Below are 15,222 nucleotides of genomic sequence, written 5' to 3' on the forward strand. Positions count from 1 at the left end.
ACATTTAGCCCACTTGTTCTACAATTTATCTGTTTAAGATCTGTATCTTCTTCTGGCCTAGGGATTCCTCAGTGGCAGGCAGGGCCCCTTATCCCCCTTAGTAACCCAAGACTTTGGAATTTCAGGCCTTCAATCAATGTTTGTGGAATAAATGAATGGAATCACTTCATGCTGGCTAATGCATCTCCTTCTTCTCTCCCTTCCACAGGCCCTGACCCTAGAGCTTCAGCTCACTCAAAGTCTGACCAAGAAAGGCCTGAGGCTACGGACGTCAGCACAATCAAATGCTTACTTCCTCTTCAAGCTTCTCTCATTTTCAATTTTTTTTTGCTTTTCTATTCTATGAAGAGCTATTTATCATTGAAAGGACATCAAATTTGGGTAACTGTTTTCAGAGGATTCACTTATATAGGTCAGTCATCTGTCTCTTTCTTGTTCTATTCTCATAAGCCTGAAATAAGAATGTACCTCTTTAGAATGCCCTTTCTTTCCACCCTTGCCTGGGTGGGGGGACAAGAACAATTTGACATTGTTGTTCTATGTAATTTAAAACGGAAATCTTCGGATCTGTGCCATGAATGCAAGCTTTGGGGTCCTTCTGCATGTTCCCATCTTCCATGGGTGAACTCAGCTTCCCAGGAAACTCAGGATTCCCAGCGTTGGCTCAAGACCAAGCCTCCACAAATGGTCACTAGTTCTGGAATGTGGCTGGAGATACTGAGGGTGATGTGACAAGCAATGGGTCCCTTCTCCTCTCTGCACAGGCACTTAGAATTCCCAAAGTGAGACAATTTACCTACAGATAAGAATTGGTATTGGCTGTGGTGGGCCTCTTGGATTAGGCACTGGGGAGGATTTGTTCGTGTCCCAGGCACTGTGCTAGAGGCTTCCATATAATTATTTCAATTAAGGCTCACAACACCCTGAAAGGAAGGTATGATAATCTCATTGTACAATCAAGGAAGACAAGGTTCAGAGAAGTCATGTAATACCTTCAGGGTCATATGGTTAGTAAATCTGGAATCAAAGGTGCATCAGTGATCATGTGGCTGCACCCGGGGGGCTCAGGGGAAATGCTACAGTTGATTGTGTCACAGAGGAAGTCTCCAAATCTGATGAGAATTTCAGAGGGTGAACAAGGTGACAGGCCCAGCATTGGAAACACCCAGTTCAGAGAAGACTCAGGTCTATAGAGAGAGTTCAGATATAATTCAACAGCAAGGAATTTCCATGGTGTCATGTGTCTTGATATTTTAATTAGAAAACTGTTAAAAAATTTCATTGATGTACAGTTCATATTGCTCAAGATACTGATTGCGAGAAGGTGTGCAACAAAGACAGCTTGGGTCTCTCAGAGAGAGTCCAGGCTGGGTCCTGCCTGCCAACGGTACACTATGTTGAAGTGTTACCCTCATTTAAAATAGTGATTCTGAAAGCCTACAGAGGTTGTGTATCTTAATACTAACTCCTATTGTCACATTCATTTTCACCGCTTGTTTTCGATTTTATTTCCCTGACTCACTTATCATTTTGTTTCCAGGCACGATAACAACCCCACACAATGACGATCCGTGTCTGTCTGCATATTCACCTCAGAGCATCATACACAACTTTTAATTGTTCTTTTACAATCAATTGTTTGAAGCCCATTTTTGGTTGACTCTTCTTTAAGCAAATCAAATACCTTATAAATTAAAATTACGCAAAATGCCTGATCTTATTCCTTAAAATGAGTTACTTACAGGTGTAGTTACAGGGGACTTTTCACTGCCTGGAGAATCCACTGCACAGAAAGAAAGGGAAAAAAGATCACAATGTGAGTGGCTTCTAATTGTCTTTCTTTTTGATCTTCTCAGTGGGGTGTGGTTCCTATGTCAGTTTCAGACCAAGTTGTTTATTTTTGTAAGCCAAGAGCATTAGAAAATCACAAAAAAGCAGATCCCTGAAGCAGTTTGTACCCACCACCAAAAGAAGTTATGACCAATGTAATATGATTGACCACATCAATTAGCACCAGGTACTAGACTCTAGGAGGCAAAAACTATTCCTATTAGTGCTGGTTTTTAATGCACCTTGCATTCTGGCTTGGTTGATCAGTTCCCTCACTGTCTGACATGAGAAGTCTCATACAGAGAGAGGCCAGATGTCATCCAGGAAGTAAACAGAGTGACACAGTTAACAAGAGAACCATTACCAGTCCCCAGTAAATGCTTCTAAACTTTGTTTTTTTAAAAAAAGAGGACAATAAAGAAAGAAATATTATTATTTCTTTGGATTCTTAAAATCAAAGTAAAATTCTGTGGATTTCCTCCCCCCTTTAGTATAACTGGTACTGATATCAAAGAACTAGCTCTTTGCTAACTGTGTGCCAGAAACAAGCATTTCTTTTTTCTGAAATCAGAAATGAAGGAAAATACCAGACATCATTGGTTGCACGCAACATGGATTTTTGCACAAAAGAAACAGCTACCCAGTGTGCGTTTTACCTGACTGGGAGAAAAACTGGGAACGTCGCCAAGAGTTCTGAACTCTAAGCGGAACGCTGGCAATGCCAGGCGACTCTAGATCAGACGGCAGAACAGAACAAACAGAAAACCATGAACACGGGGGTGAGAATTGAATAGACCCATGCTCCCGAGTACCAAAGGAGGTTTGGCTGTGGTCAATATAGGACTTGAAAGTGACAGACTCTCAAGTACAGATTATCTTATAAAATGCATACAAAACCTGAAGACATGGGCAAAAGTCAATAGCAACGGGACAGTGTATGCTATTGTTTGTCTTTGTTGGTTTTAGGTGAAATTTATAGGGTCATTCTCAATGGTGATATTGTTAAAAATGTTAAATCTCTTGGGCCGGCCCCGTGGCCAAGTGGTTAAGTTCTAGTGCTCCACTTGGGCGGCCCAGGGTTTTGCCGGTTCAGATCCTGGGCGCGGACATGGCACCGCTCCTCAGGCCATGCTGAGGCAGCGTCCCACATGCCAACAACTAGAAGGACCTACAACTAAAATATACAACTATGCACTGGGGGGATTTGGGGAGAAAAAGCAGAAAAAAAAAGATTGGTAACAGTTGTTAGCTCAGGTACCAATCTTTAAAAAAAAAGTTAAATCTCAAAATGATAGGATGATATGCTATGCAAGAGCAAAACGCACAGTTTACATTGCTTTTGGGGAATAATGGAAAAGTATAAAAGCAGAGATGAGTTCACTTATTTTTTATGTACCTTACAAAGCTTATTATGGAAGTCTGTGGCAGAAGTTATATATGTGTGTAACAAAACAATGTACATATGTCTTTCTGCAATGTGGTGGCTTCAGGCAGACAGAGCAGCTCATGGCAAGCATCTGCATCCTTCAGCAATGTGCGGCACTGGTCCGCCATCATTCTCAGCGCGAGTAAAGACATCAGTTTTAAAATGTGTACACGTTTTCCTGAAACACCAATTTGAGATATCTTTCTACTGTTGGGAGACAGTTGAGAGAAGGAAATTTCTCACATCTAAATGTATTTTACGAATGTCTTCAGAGTATTTCAAGACTATTTATGCACATCTGTGTGTTTAAGGGAAACCTATGGAACATCAATAGGGCCCACCGGCAGACCTTCAGTAGCCTGTATAATCAGTCTATAAATTGATGACTTTATGGAAATGGCGGAGATATCGCTTTCGAGGGAGAGAGAATTAGGTATGGCTCCAGGATTCCTGATCTTAACCCTATCGCTTCTTTGGACTTGATATATGACCTCAGACTAGTCACTTAAATGTGCACTGACTTTTTACATCTGGGCTAAGTCCTATACCTGCCCCCTCCCCTCCCAGTTAAAGACAAATGATGTCTTTTAAGGTTATACTTACTGGAGGGCTTTTGCCTCCGGAAAGATAGGGACTCTATACGCTCCAAACAAGTACTACTGTTACTTTTATATCTAGCAGCGATGTCTTTGGCACACAATGCAAACACATCCTTCAAGTCAGTGGTTTTCAGAGTGTGGTCCCTGGATCTGCAGCATCAGCACCACCTTTGGGAACTTGTTAGAAATGCAAATCCTGTGGCCTCAGCCCAGACCTATTCAATCAGACACTGTGGGGCTGGGACCCAGCAATCCGTATCTTAGCCAGTCCTGCAGGGCACCCTGGCACATGCCCATGTTTGAAAGTACTTAAAGCCATATCCCCATAATATAAACATTCTTATTTTAAGGAAAGCATCTAAGAATACTTTATTTCTGCCTGGCATCTTGCTCTATATTTCTGTTCCTACTGCTACCATCCTGCAACTACTAGATTACATTATTAATTACTCTTACATTACATTATTCATGCTTATTCTGGGCCAAGTGTTGAGCAAAACACTTTTTTTGGTTTATCTCACTTAATTCTTCCAATGTCCTATGAGATTGGTACTATAATTATTTCCAGTTTACAGGTGACAAATAAAGATTAGGGAGAACTTGGTGGGTAAGGTGACACAGCTGAGACTAGATGAGCAAGAATTCAAACTCAGGCCTCTGCCGCCAGAGCCTGCAGCCGCAATGACGGCTTCCATGAGCCAGAGCACAGGACAGGTGTACGCCAAATAGAATTCTATCTTGAAATGCTCTAGTGCTACTAAATTTTATTTTTTAATCATTCAACTTAGATAAAGCAGAAAGTAAAGTCCCTTACTTCAACAGTGCATTTTACAAAATTGAGATGCCAGACAACAGGTAATGGAATGTAAAAATATGTAAGACAACAAAACTAATTAACTTGGCTTAAAATACCTATTTCCTCTCTATATTACTTATCTACACAATTACAAAGTACTAGAAATAGGCAGAATTAAAATGTCTAAATATGGCCAAATGCTGGCCCAGTTAAGAGACTTCATGTCAATTCTCTTCAGGAGGGTAGGGCTGACAAACATAAAACAGATGCTTTAAAGACAGTATTGAACTTGTTTCCACATTAAGAAACTAGTGATCATCAGAGTATGTACCAATTAATTCCCTCCCAGTACTTCCTGTCATGTAGATAGAGCCTGGCTTGTCTCCCAGTGTCAGCAAAGGCTAATGGAAGCCAACTCAGGTTCTGCCAATAGTGGCCCCAAATAGCTGCCCATCCTTGGAAAGAAGAGTAAAAATAAATTCCCAGCCACAATGACCCTGTGCTATCCTCTTTGCCTGGACTGATAAATCTATGAAATCTATCAGTACATTAAAAGAGCAAGTACATTAAAAAAGAAAAACAAGAAACCATACAGTTCTTGCCTCCCGAATTCTAGCTGTTTTTACATCTGGAGAGAGAACTCGCACCAGGAAAGCCCAGTGCTCTGCCTGCTTTGAAGAGTAGTCCCCATGGACCATGAAACTCTCAGGACCCCTGCCCCACTGTTCACATCCCTAAGCCTCCTTTCTGGCGGTTGTGGGCACCTGGATTTCTCACCAGGATAAAGGGATTCAAAGTTGGGCTCTTAGAGAGTAAGGGAATGAATTCACAACTTATACATGGCCCAAAAGGTACTTGAGGAGTCTGCAGTGGTCAGTGCCATTTTAAGACCTTCATAGACCCCAAACTCCCATATTTTTAGAGGCCACCCTCCCCACATTATATCAAACATATTAAAACATTATCATACATATGAAAGATGCTAAAATATATCCACAGTCTGCCTGTTTGTCTATCTATCTATTCTTGCTATAAAGAATTTTTGGAAAGATTAAAGATTTTGGTTATGAGTAACGCATTTAATGTACAATCATGAATGACTTCTCAGTAATCATCATGTACACTCAGAAATTATTATGAAGTAAGCAAATCTGACTTTCTCCAAAGTCATTGTCAAATTAAATGGATATTTTACAAAGACTAGGTAATTAATAATTAATGAAGTTGATATAATATTAAGACTATAAACTTTTTATTAAAGCTATTGGTTTTTTATTTTGTAACTTTTTTGTTTTTTTACATTTTGGAGACAGTAAAATTAATTTAAGGTATCAGACACTTGTGTAGGCCCTATTGTGCCTACAGTGCCTGGCTGACAGAATGGTCTTGGCAGCCGGGGTTCCTGGCTTGGCCAGATAGAGAAAGCAGCCCAGATTTCCATTCTGAGGTTATTAATTCAGCCCTCGTGGACTCTGGCAAACACCATGGCTAAAGGGATGTCAACATACTTTAAAATAAAGAATGTTTTACTACAGATGGGCCCAGCAGAACACGTAGAATTAAACTAAAACGGTTCCTTCTCTTTACCTTGAGAATTGAGATTTGGCAAATGCAATTGGTTGGTTTCAGGCATTTTGTCCAGAAATGGAAACGTCAGGGTTGCTTCTGGCTCTGGAGATTTTGGCTTTACCACCTGGATCATGGGCAAATGACATAAACATTACAAGTACTGTCCATTAATAAATGCACAGGTGAAATGAAATGTAAAGATCTATAGCTATTCCCTAAGTCAATAAATCCAAATATTTAACTTTTAAATGGAAAATTTTGCTCCTTGCCCAAACCCCCTTCATGCTTTTCTACATTAACACAGAGGTCACTTTTCAGAGAAATCAAACTAGAGCCTAAAAATTTGATAATCACTTTATCCAAACCCAGAGGATGGTATTCCATCTTCAGGATTATACATCACTCTGTCTCATTTTTGTATTGATCAATCACACATTCTCTGCTTGATACTACATAATACTGAATTTGTAATGTCAGGAAATGAGATGATCCACATAAGATAAAAAAATCTTACTATGTGAGTGCTAAATATTAAAGAAATATTACCTTCTAATGGATGTTATTCTCCCAACACTATACAACCCCCCACAAACTTATGTAACGCACATTAAAGACAATACCCTTTGCCTGTTGACAAAGAAGCATTATTATAAATAATCGCTATCAAATAGTGCCATAGCAGGGATGTGCTTAGGGGATTTCTGAGGCATGTGAGACTACTTGTCCTTATGGTAGAGAGTTCCAAAATTACAGGCTTTAGAAATTCTTATGTTTGCTTTGCAGAAATAGATTGTTTTCGTTATTACTACTTAATTTTATTTTGTTTCTCTCCAATCTGAACGGCATTCAGTAGAAACATCCTTCTTCACTTTGTTGCTTCTAATCAAGTGATTGCTGAAAGACCAGATTACCCAACTAATGTCTGAAATAAGACTCAGGAGACTCTGAGCAAAGATCTGAATGAGGAGCACGGCTGTGTCAGTCGTGTCCGTTCAGCGGCTCACAGGACTTTCTTTGATTTCCTCTCTGGCTGGCGCTGTGTCCCCACTGGATTGATTTGACAGCCAACAGGGTGAGTGAGGCTATGAAACACTTGTTTCATCATAAGCTGATCTACGGTTTGGTCCTCAGGACGCTTTAATGTCTAGAATTTCTTCTCAGTAGGATTTTATTTTTCTTTATGAACAATATATTCAACCCTAATGGAATCCTGAAGAAAATACAGTTAATCACTTCATTCTGCATTACAGAGGTCAACCAGATGCCCACATGAACTTCAGTGTTAGAGAGGGAGCAAAAGCCAAGGCCTAGACTTACCAAAGTTGACAACCCTCAAATCTTAACCTCATACCATTTCCTCTATAGTCAAGTCTGACAAAAAACACGTTTCAGAAAATGCCCGGTTGTAAATGAAACAGTTAATTGTTGGCAGAAATGCTCAAAATGACCACTATGTGAAAAAGTCAGCCTATGCGGATGGGCACTTCATTTTATAAAGGTGACACCCTCAAGTGAAATCAGAGAATAAAACCTGTTGCAACCACTGTGATCACCTTTCTTCCTTTCTCTAAGAGTTAACTGTATGGTCAGGAAAAGAGAAACGGGAAATTCACATGGTGTGAGAAGAGCATTGGGTTCAAAGATGATTATTCCATTTGCTAATCAACTAGCAGAGATTCTTAACCTGGAGTTAACCACAGAACAGAATTCAGGGGGTGTATGTACTCGGTACCACTTGATACCAAGGAAAACTTGGTAATCCTGTGTATTTTATGCTTTTAAAAATATTATTCTGAAAATAATGTCTACCACATGGCCAAAGGGTTCATGGTGCACACCCGCATACACACACACTTACACAGTTAAGAACCCCTGAAAACAATTTTTTCCATAGTGGGGTAGGTATGACACTGGTGGTCCAAAGACAGATTACACAGATGAGGTAACACAGATGAGGTATGTAGATGAATACTTTTTAGCTATGGTATTCATTTTGTTTGATTTTTTTTTTAATTCTAGCAGTGATAATAGAGCTTTTCTTTCAGTTTAAAGTTAGAAAAATGTCAATTTGTTAGAATGATAAATAAATAATGGTTACAAATGTAATGCAGATAAGTCAAAACCTGAAAAGGAGGAAGTCTTGCCTGCCCCCAGTGTTTTTCCTAGTTTTAGTTCCTCCTTTCAGACCTCCAGACCATTCTTCAATCCTCTATATAGAAAAGTGGGGAATAGGGAGAGTCTGAAATTCCCACAAGGCATCAAGGCCATAGGTATTTTTGTGGTTCTACCAAGGAGACAGCACTCTCAGCTCCTCAAGGCCAGGGGCCATGTCATGTTCACTGTTGAGTATCCAGTGTCTAGTTCAGTGCCTGGCACATAGTAGGTGCACAGTCAATATTGGTTGAGTAAATGAAGGCTGGACCAGAACCAGAAGTGGTAAATTTTCACTTTAGAGTCAAATCCAAATTTTGGGTTAATTTTTAAAGTTGGAATATCACCACATATAGTATATGTCAGTATGCAAGTCAGTGGTTCTCTATCTGGGCGGCCCATTAGAATCACCTGGGGAGCTTTTGAAAATACAGATGCCTGGGCCCTGCCCCCAGAGATTCTGCTTTGTTTGATCTGGAGTGCGCTTGGTATGTTTTAAATTCTAAAGGGTAGCCAAGGTGAGAAGACTGGTATAAAAGATGCAGACTTTTAGACTTTGTGCTCGAAAACAAGCCAAACTAACATAAATGAGATGAGACTCCAAAAGAGGAAGAAATTTAATAAAAACAAGGCGTTAAAACTCATTATATCAGAATAATAATTTTCTAGTTTCCTCGTTATTCAAATCTAGAGGCATCAGAAGTACCATTGCTATAAAACGGGTGGATATTGGAAAGAGAGTATTTAGCAAGCCGATAGGTTAAAGAGCAAATAAACAAGCCCATGCACAGCAAACTAAAATCTAACTGCAAAGCTTTATAACTTATATTTATGTTATATTTCTCTTTTAAATGTATCTAATTCTTCATAACTAAAAACCAGTTATTTAAAATAACTTTTAAAAGATGTTGAAAGATATATATACATACTAATATATACCAATTGTTACTAACAAAGAGGTAGGTTTCTGTGATGTTTTCTCTCTCTTGTTCTATTTCGACATATTTGTTTATTTACATCTTATTTTTAAATATATTTACATATATTACCTGATGGATTTGTTACATATTTCCATGAACATTACTGTAAATGTACATATACATATAAAAGCTGTTGCAACCCCTGTAATCACCTATCTCCCTTTCTCTAATATATATGTATTTTCCTTTTTTTCCTCTCTTTTTCTGTGTATAAACTGAATGTTTGTGTCCCCCCAAAATTCATATGTTGAAACCCTAATCCCCAGGATGATGGCATCAGGAGGTGGGGCCTTTGGCAGGTGATTAGGTCATGAGGGCAGGGCCCTCACGATTGGGATTAGTGACCTTATGAAGGAGACTCAGAGAGCTCCTCTGCCCCTTCTGCCAAGTGAGGACATAACAAGAAGCCAGCTGACTATGAACCCAGAAGAAGATTCTCACCAGACACCGAAATCTGCCAGTGCCTTGATCTTGGACTTTCCAGCCTGCAGAACTGTGAGAAAGAAATTTCTATTGTTTATAAGCCACCCAGCCTATGGTATTCCATTAGAGCAGCCCAAATGGAATAATCTATGTATCTTTCTATATGTATTTAAATTTTTACAATAAACATGTAGTGCATTTGTATTTAGGAAAAAAAATACAGATTAAAGATAGGAAAAAAGATCAGAAGAGAAAAGAAATCGTCCTTAACAACAAGTGCCACAGCAGCAGCCAGCCAAAATGTGAAGTCTCACTAACTTTTGGATTTAATTGCTTTGGTCCACTAGGGACTTCACCTTTTGTGACAGCACCAATTCCACCTTTCCGCTCATTTCATTTTCCAGTTTCTTCTGGTCTTTTTCTTCTGGCACGTCGTTCTTCGGCTGGGGGCTGGAGGGAAACTCCACAAAGGCCACAGTCGGGCTGGATCGAGTCACAGTGGTTGTAAAATGCTGTGGCTCTGAAATGGAGTCACATTCAGAAACATCAAGAAGAAGAAGACGACCATGTAAAGGACCATTTGTCCTGTGATGCCACGAAGTACATTGCGTGTGTACTTATCCTGCTCCGGGCAACAAGGAGCTGGACTGCAGTGCAATGAGCGGTATAAAAGAACCTAAGACGCCAACATTCTCTAGGCTCTTTCACATTATAAAAAACTCAAGCAACATAAAACACATCAAAGAATCCCACTACGAAAAACTCAAGTTCTTAATAAGAGTCACAGTTTACATAAGAATAACAATATATGAAACAAAACACTGAAATAGAAAATACTATGATAGGTGGGTTGGATGGGAGGACATCTATAGATAATGTCTATCCATATGACTGAGCGGCAGCCTCACTCTTCCTTTGGTATGTCAAAGCTCCTTTTTAACATCACATTTGCATAACTGGAATGTGTTGATTACATGGTATACATAATGCAATGAAAATAAAGTGTTCTCTGCTATGTAAAGAATTAGGTCTACTCTGAGTGGGTGGAAAAGTTATCATCTGAGGGAGCGTATCAAAATGTGGAGGTGCAATCTACTTAGTAGCTTATGCTAAAATTTTTAGTAATGACATTTAATTTATTTTAAAATGCCATTTAAAAATAATTTGGTACTAGAAGAGAGTGAGAGGTTTTTTGTTTTTGTTTTCTGTGAGGAAGATTGGCCCTGAGCTAACATCTGTTGCCAATCTTCCTCTTTTTGCCTGAGGAAGATTGTGGCTAACATCTGTTGCCAACATCTTCCTCTATTTTATGTGGGATGTCACCACAGCATGGCTTGATGAGTGGTGCTAGGTCTGCACCGGGGGATCTGAACCTGTGGACCCCAGGCCACCGGAGTAGAGCACGCAAACTTAACCCCTACGCCACTGGGTCAGCCCCAGAGAATGAGAGGTTTTTATGTTTATCAAAAGAAGAGGGGCCGACCTGGTGGCCGAGTGGTGAAGTTCATGTGCTCCATTTTGGTGGCCCAGGGTTTTGCTGGTTTGGATCCTGAGTGCAGACATGGCACCGCTCATCAGGCCACGCTGAGGCGGTGTTCCACACGCCACAACGAGAAGGACCCACAACTAAAACGTACAACTATGTACTTGGGGGGTCGGGAGATGGGAGAAAAAACAGAAAGAAAAAAAAAGAAGAAATGTGTTAAAAACATTGAGAAACATTACTTTAAGGAACAGTGGGTCTCTATTCATACTCAGCATCCATATTTGTGGCATTACTTTATTCTTTCAAACTATTCACCAGCTTTATCATTTCAGCATCTATTTTTATGACATATTTTTCATCTACGTCTTATCTATTGCTGTTACTGTGTGTTAATATATGGCCTTCAGTTTTTAGCATTATTTATTTGGGGAAATACAGTCTTCTTTACGATGATGGAGATACACTTTCAAAAAAAAATAAAACAAAGTAGCAAAAAAGCACAGGCTGGTGGTTTTACAGCAAGATGAATCATATGGTCGGAATTTCCCTAGCAAGCCTCTAGGTGGCAGCACAACCACACCAGTTATAGAGCTTGATATCTACCTTTCTATGGCTCAGTAGGAGAAATTCTTGACTCTATTTCCGTTATATCTTAAGAGTTATCATGATTCACCTTAAAATTAATCTGTTATGAGACAAACCTGATGAGGCAAGTTCTGTATTCCCTTTTTCTGTTTTTTCACCATCATTCTCATCTTCTTGACTGTTCAGTTCAGTTTCCTCAGTGGTTGCCTGAAAAAGAATTTTCCCCTTTGAATAAATTATCCCTTCGAAGATTCTAAAAGGTAAAAGATTTCTTTCTTCCTTTTTTCTGAATAGTAATAATTAGGCCAACAAGGCGAATTGCCTACATGAATTCACTCTTTTCTATTTCATAGGCAGCTTTATGGTGAAAGGCTAGATTTTCTTGGAAGGTGACATTCTGTGAAGGAGAACCACATTATAAGGGCGTACACGCGGCCCCCCCCCAACCCCCGACCTCCCCACCTCCTCTGACTGCCTCAGATGCACATCCCCACTTTTTCCTTCTTTTTACCATTGAGTTTTCAAAATCATAGTTACCACCCACTTGCTCCAAATGCCTTTAAAGTTGGCTTAAGGTCATTTCACCAGTGAATTTTTTTTAAGGTTACACACAGCCTCTCAGTAGCTTGTCTTCAGCATAGACGCCTGTGGCTCTTAGCATTGTGGGTTTTATTCTTGATGTTCTCTTCTTTCCTGGACTCTCAACATCTCTCTATTACCCAGATCTCATTGTCTCTCTCTCTCCTCTTCTCTTACTGGTTCTTATTCCTTTTCTTTACACCAAAATATGGGGTCATCCCTAAAAACTTCAACTATTTCCCCCACCTGTGCTGAACCAGCCTCAAATGTATCGATTATCCCTATGGAGTGACCATTATGTTCTCTGTCCACTTATGACTTGTACTTTCATCTCCAGCCCTGAGAGTCCATCAAAGCTTCAGTTCGGCTGAGCTGACCATCAGTGTCATGGTAGACAGCTCACACTCAACACGCTAAAAGTTACCTGCAAACAAGCCCCTCCTCCGAATCTGATAATTTCTGTTTATAGCATTAGTTTCCCCATCACACAAATTAAAGTCTTTGAAGTGTTTCTTGACATGCACCTCAAAACTGTCCATTATTTGCCAAGTCCTACCAAGGTTCTAATGTGATAGTTTTTATATCCATCTCTTCCTTTCTGTTTCTACAACTAGGGCCTGAGTTTAGCCTTTACTCCTTTGCTCTTCCACCAAGGGGTGTCTCTGATCTGGATCTTGCTGTCTAATCTACTTGGCACGTCACTGTGATCATCTCTCTTGGTAGTACCTCAGTTTATCACTTTTATGCTTGTATTCCTGTCCTTCAGCAATACCTCAATTGTGCCAGTTTTATGCCTGATGGAATTTTTAACATTTTTAACATTTAACGAATTTGGAGTAACCTAAATGTCCAACAATTGGGTAATGGCTGAATGAATTACCATATGCCCATAAAAGGAACTATTATGCAGTTATGAAAATGTGTGTTGGACAATAGTTAATGATATGTGAAAATGCTTATTACCTAAAGTTAAGTTAAAAAGTATAAACTGTAGGGGCTGGCCCCATGGCTGAGTGGTTAAGTTTGCACGCTCCACTGCAGGCGGCCCAGTGTTTCGTTGGTTCAAATCCTGGGCGCGGACATGGCACTGCTCATCAGACCACGCTGAGGCAGCGTCTCACATGCCACAACTAGAAGGACCCACAACGAAGAATATACAACTATGTACCGGGGGGCTTTGAGGAGAAAAAGGAAAAAATAAAATCTTTAAAAAAAAAAAAAGCATAAACTGTATATAAAGTATGATGCCTACAATATAATATTTTATATATGCTCTACATATGCACAAATATACCTGCTAATACATACATAAAAATGTATACAAAAAGACAGTAAGGAAATACCCTAAAATGTTAATAAGTAATCATTTTTAATGTGCTTAAATTTTGAATGAATTTTTCTTCTTTTTAAATATATTTCCATATTCCAAAATGTTCTACAATGACCATGTATTACTTCTGTAATGAGAAAACAAAATCAATGTAATTTTACATTTTCTTTATTGGGAGCCAACTGACTCCACAGTGAATAGCAAATTTCTCCCACTGATACTATAGTAGTTGCTTGATAAAAGTAAATGAAAGGTTGACTTGATTACTGGTTAGAATATACCTCAGCAACCAAAGAGAATAAGTTAACGACTATCATGTTTTTTAGCAATAATGTCTTATTATAAAGAGCTAAAGTTGAATTTTTAAAGTGTGTATGAAATATTTCATAAATTTTAAAAGGTTTTAAGATAATGACTAAAATTGGTTGCAGAAAAGGCATTATTAAATACTTTATAAAATATCCCCATGAGTTCTCTAAAAGCTGTGGCTTTATGGGTCTCTCATAAGGATATATATTTTATGCATAAATCAAAATTTGCCCTTCAAGTAACCAAAATGAAAGCCCTTTAAAGTTAATGTATTGGTGGAAATTGTCATTGAATTTTTTAAAGACAAACTACGCAAGGACGAAAGAATGGTTCAAAATATGCAAATCAACAAATGTGATATACCATATTAGTAAAACGAAGGATAAAAATCATATTATCATCACAATAGATGCAGAAAACACATCCTTTCATGATAAAATTCTCAACAAATTAGGTATAGAAGAATGTACCTAAACATAATAAATGCCACATTTGACAAGCTCACAACTAATATCATACTTAATGGAGAAAAGCTGAAAGTTTTTCCTTTAAGATCAGGAATGAGACAAAGATGCCCACTCTCATCACTTCTATTCAACATAATACCAGAAGTCCTAGCTAGAGCAATTAGGCACAAAAAAGATAAAAGGCATCCAAATTGGAAAGGAAGAAGTAAAATTGTTTCTGTTTGCAGATGACATGATCTTATGCACAGAAAACCCTAAAGACTCCATCAAAAAACTGTTGAAACTAATAAATAAATTCAGCAAAGTTGCAGGATACAAAATCAATATACAACTATTTGAAAAAGAAATTAAGAAAACATTCCCAATTACAACAGCATCAAAAGAATAAAACACTTAGGAATAAATTTAGCCAAGGAGGTGAAAGATCTGTACACTGAAAACTATAAAACATTGATGAAAGAAATTGAAGAAGACACAAATAAATAGAATGATAGCTTATCTTCATGGATTAGAAAAATCAATATTGTTAAAATGTTCACACTACCCAAAGCGATCTACAGATTCTATGCAATCCCTATCAAAATTCTAATAGTATTTTTCACAGAAACAGAAAAAACAACACTAAAATTTCTATGGAACAACCAAAGACCCAAATAGCTACAGGGATCTTGAACAAGAAGAACAAAGCCAGA

General features: G+C 38.7%; 1 protein-coding gene across 27 annotated transcripts in view; it reads right to left on the bottom strand.

Annotated features, from left to right (window-relative positions):
- The window catches only part of LIMCH1 (LIM and calponin homology domains 1), a 315,692-nt gene that overhangs the window by 23,079 nt on the left and 277,391 nt on the right, over nucleotides 1-15,222 (bottom strand). For 16 of the 27 annotated variants that reach the window (XM_070612961.1, XM_070612956.1, XM_070612960.1 and 13 more), the window contains 4 exons: nucleotides 11,962-12,052; nucleotides 10,131-10,294; nucleotides 6,239-6,344; nucleotides 1,743-1,783 (listed from right to left, as the gene is read on the bottom strand). In XM_070612961.1, the coding sequence (XP_070469062.1) occupies nucleotides 1,743-1,783; nucleotides 6,239-6,344; nucleotides 10,131-10,294; nucleotides 11,962-12,052 (402 nt within the window). Of the gene's footprint in view, nucleotides 1-1,742; nucleotides 1,784-2,486; nucleotides 2,562-6,238; nucleotides 6,345-10,130; nucleotides 10,295-11,961; nucleotides 12,053-15,222 lie in introns of all 27 variants that reach the window. The other 11 variants (XM_070612957.1, XM_070612955.1, XM_070612954.1 and 8 more) reach the window with 1 other exon arrangement.

This window comes from Equus przewalskii, chromosome 3, assembly GCF_037783145.1.
Source record: "Equus przewalskii isolate Varuska chromosome 3, EquPr2, whole genome shotgun sequence".
In the NCBI taxonomy this organism is placed as follows: Eukaryota; Metazoa; Chordata; class Mammalia; order Perissodactyla; family Equidae; genus Equus; species Equus przewalskii.